At 43.9% G+C, this 4,341-nt stretch overlaps 1 protein-coding gene across 1 annotated transcript; it reads right to left on the bottom strand.

Annotated features, from left to right (window-relative positions):
• Nucleotides 1-2,166: 2,166 nt before the first annotated feature.
• LOC120044549 (G-protein coupled estrogen receptor 1) lies at nt 2,167-3,333 on the bottom strand. The gene has a single exon (XM_038989207.1). The coding sequence runs from the start codon at nt 3,331-3,333 to the stop codon at nt 2,227-2,229; it is 1,107 nt and encodes a 368-aa protein (XP_038845135.1). The 3' UTR covers nt 2,167-2,226.
• Between the last annotated feature and the right edge of the window lie 1,008 nt (nt 3,334-4,341).

The raw sequence follows: 4,341 nt of genomic DNA, 5'->3' as shown, positions 1-4,341 counted from the left end.
ACACTACTCTACTACCAAGCACATATTCCAATGATGAGCTGAACTGGTTCCAAACGTCGACATCTCAAATCTCGAGGTTATTGATGTGTACATGTTGGTGGAAAGGAAATGCCACGGAAGCAACACCCAGACTATGCTATTATTGATATCTTGATTGAAATTAGTTTGCTTGTTTTGGGTGGTTCACGCGTGGGAATTCAGGCGCACATAAAAGGGCTTGTTGGCAGATTTGATAAGATAGTTTATGATCGCTATAAAGAAATACCATGCCTCTTCTGTTGTGGTTTCAGTAAGTAGGCCTATTAGTCAAACGATATCTGACACACGCACTAATCCATCATTTCCCCAGATTCAAATTAGAGATATAATGGATTGTTACAGTTTGAGTAACCTAGGATCAATTCACAAACACAAACAAATAGCACAAAAACCTAACTGCTTGGAACTGCAATTACTGGAATCCATTGTATTTGTTTGTGTTTCTATCAGTTCCTTTTACATTCATGGGAAATGGATACTTTTCTCAGAATGCACCGTAATGCACAGTAAGGATATCCTACACAGTAATGACTGAGGCTATGGTCTTAGAGTTCAATAAGGGTTAACAGGGTCATGGCATAAACTTACAAAGATTGGTGTATTTCCGCAGAATTTTTGTGTTTATAGTGAATGAGAACAATAGTTGAGGGGCGCCGTCCTTTTGCCGGCTTCCTGGAATTGAGGAGATTTTTCTAGCAAAACAGGAGCAGCTGCGACTCCTTACAGTAGCCTACTGTACATACTCTCAACTGTAACACAAACTAAAAGATCTGGTCTTTATTCAGCCTTATTTCACATACAGATTAGTAAGGCAGAAAAGGATGTTTAAAAGGATATTAACCCTTACCCTCACCCCTTACCCAAAATAGTATTTGGTAAATAAACAAGCATTTGGTAAATCAATCTGTCCCTGCTCACTGTAGTTTTAGAATGACTGAAACTGTTGGAGACTGAGAGTAAACACAAGAGATGATAGCAGCGCCTCTGTCGTCTTCATTGAGTAATGTGTTTACATATAGTCCCATCTCCTCTGCTCCGAACAACACCTGCCTCCTTGTTTCTGCCTCAGGCTAACAGGAGTTGACAACTAGGGTCATAATACTGTGGATAACATCCGTCTTTAGAATGAGTATCGGTCTTGACTAGATATATTTAGCGTTCTCCAAATACTGAAGGCACTGGCACACAACTGTTTGTGTATGCTTGAGGAAAATGAACATTCATGTTTCCTTTGCTATCTACCTTGATTTGAAGAATATTTTTGTTAAAAACATTTCAAATGAATTCTGTAAACATAGGAGAAAATCAAAGGTAAAGAAGCTTTTTCTGACGTCTGGGCGCATGCAGCAGGTCACCACCTACAATTTGTTTTCATATGTAGAAATATGATTTGTTTAGATTTGTGGAAGGCATATCATGTCTTTTACTTCCACTTTTTGTAATACACTTATGGTTGTCAGTACTAAGTCAGCAAAGAGCTTCTCAACAGCTTCCTAAAAAACAAACGTTTATTTTAAATAAAAGTGGTGTTAGTGGACAATTGCTTGCACAGGCAAACAAAGAAAAGGACATACAGTGAATTGTCAGTACATAAAAAACGATCCGACAACAGGTGTGTCTAGCAGTCTTATGGGTTACCCAAACAGTTCTGAGCAGTATACAGTGTTACAATAACCACACTGGGGTCAAGGAGAAGCAAGTCACTGGTCCCTTTGATGTGTCTGTTTTAATTTGTTCCCTCACCGCCATTTCTCTGAGTAGATTGTTGCGGTTTCATGACAGGTATAGCTTTGTTACATTAGAATAATGACTTTGTCTTTTGATAAGCGAAGAGAAGACATTGAAAGAACACCAAACCTGGTATTTTCATAAATTTGCCTTCTCCATTTTCCAAATGTCTATTTAATACCCTGATCTCATTATTTATATCTAATGACATGTAGATACACAGTGTGTTCTCCACCCGCACTTACAGGAGAAGAAATGGCTGCCTTATGGTCAGTTTCAGTTTTCCTCCATGGTATCTTTACCACTTATAAGAAGCTGAATTCTGGAAGCCTTGAGTGTGTCATGAAGACAATTCCCAGGATCCTGCTGGGTAGACACAGCAGCACATAGCTCTTCCTCCCCCCTGGAGTTCTGTTACATCCAAACCTTTCATACAAAGATGTTGCTGATCCTGCAGCATCACACCTCTGACACCTCACTCCTCACAGGTATGTGTAAATCTAGGGTGTGGTGGCAGAAGCGGTAGAGCACGGACCAGCTGGCCTTCTGCTTGATGAAGAGTCTTAGCTTGTCCCTGAAGGTCTCCCCCAGGAAGCTGTAGATAATGGGGTTGAGGCAGCTGTTGGAGAAGGCGGCCAGGTTGACGATGTGACCCGTCAGCGGGTAGTCGTGCCACAGGTGGCCGCTGAAGGTGCTGCGCTGGGCCGGGTCGTCCGTGCCATGCAGCAGCTGGATGCTGATGAAGATGTTCTCAGGCAGCCAGCAGATGAAGAACACCAGCACCACCACCCCGATCATCCTCAGGGCCTTCTGTCTGCGAGGCCACAGGCCCCGGTGCTTCTGCGCCCGCATCAAGATACGCACGATCAGCGAGTAGCACAGGCCAATGACGGAGAAGGGCACCAGGAAGCCGATGGTCACCTCTAACCACTGGATCTCAAAGACGTTGGCGAAGCAGAAGTGCACCTCGCCGCGGTGCTGGGTCTGGACGATGGTGAAGGGGAGCAGCGTAGCCAAGATGGAGGCCATCCAGATAAGGCTGCAGCTGAGCTTGGCGTGCTGCATGGTCCTCAGAGGACTACTGCTCATGGAGCTGGCCAGAGCCACGTAGCGGTCAAAGCTCATCCATGTCAGGAAAAAGATGCTGCTGTACATGTTGACCTGCAGGAATAAGGACATGAAGGTACACAGAACAGCGTACTCATAGTACTTCTCATTGAGGTTGAAGACCTCGATGAGGGAGTCTGCCACCAGGATGAGGTCTGCGACCGCCAGGTTGACAAAGTAGAGGTCCGGGATGGTCATCTTCTCCCTGTGGTTGAGGTTGACCACCAGGATGAGTATATTCCCAATGAAGCCGATGGGAAAGAGGAGGATGGTGTAGAGGCAGGAGAGGAAGAGGCCGATGGTATAGAACTGATAGGTGTCTGGGTTCTCAGACGCGTCCGTGACGTTGTAGTCGTATGAGGTGTTTAGTTGCTCCGTACCGTTGACATATACCTGAACCAGAGAGGTGGTCTGCACTTCCATACTGCCTGTGTCTTTGCTTTGAAGGTCTTGAATCATAGGTCATATAGCCTACATATTTCAATCTTGTCAGTGTCCGATTCTCTGTCTCAAAAGGTTCTCTCATCTATGCTCCATTTGCATGCTGACAGAAGTCAGTTCTTATAAATATATAAATAGTTTAAGGGTTGTCTGACCCCATGTTTGCCTAGCAATAGCCTAGCAATCAAGGTTTGCCTAGCAATAGATGACAGAGGGTACAGACACAGAGCAGCACCTCCATGTTTTGATATCACCCCTTATCGGCAGAGGCTGCTAGGGCTTACATGATCCATGTGGTTCAACCTAAGGGCTTACATGATCCATGTGGTTCAACCTAAGGGCTTACATGATCCATGTGGTTCAACCTAAGGACCAACATGTACTTAGGGACTTTGCTTCTTTCTCTTTTTTTGAGCAGTTTGTTTTTCACACGTTCTGATTCCAGTGCTGGCTTTTCTCATCCAGTCCATGTGCATGTTTATTCACCCAACCTCAGCCTGTGACGCTATTGCTGTGACACCTGAGCTGTGGAGAAGACAGAAGAAGAAAGTCATTACATGAAAGAAGGATTAGGTGCTCAGCAGCCTTTGGTCAAATGGCATATGTCTGATTGTCTGTCTAGTGACTGAGCACATATCAAACTCCAAAGGACCAGAGGTTTCATCTCAGGTAAAATGATTTACTGGTGTCGAACTGTATACACAGCAATCAATCATATATGATGGTTTAACTCAACAGTTTGTCTCTACTAATTCCGAGATGAGACGAAGTTCGTTGGTGGTTACCAAAGGACATTAAAATGCACATTCTCAGGCTTAAACAGATTCATTGAAAACCAGCTGCTTTGAAATCTTCAGCCAATCCTAGTTCAGTCTATCAGCCTGCTCCAGACGTAATTTTTATTAATTGGTGGGATGGTGGGAAAATAGATTTCGAGCTAATTAACATTGAACAAAACCATTCTAAATCTGATGTTTTGGCTAGAGCAGGGCACATGATTTCTATACAAGTAAGAGACAGCCCTTG

Source organism: Salvelinus namaycush, chromosome 3, assembly GCF_016432855.1.
Source record: "Salvelinus namaycush isolate Seneca chromosome 3, SaNama_1.0, whole genome shotgun sequence".
NCBI lineage: Eukaryota > Metazoa > Chordata > Actinopteri > Salmoniformes > Salmonidae > Salvelinus > Salvelinus namaycush.
The sequence above is the reverse complement of the archived record's forward strand: the minus strand, read 5'-3'. Positions and strand labels throughout refer to the sequence as shown.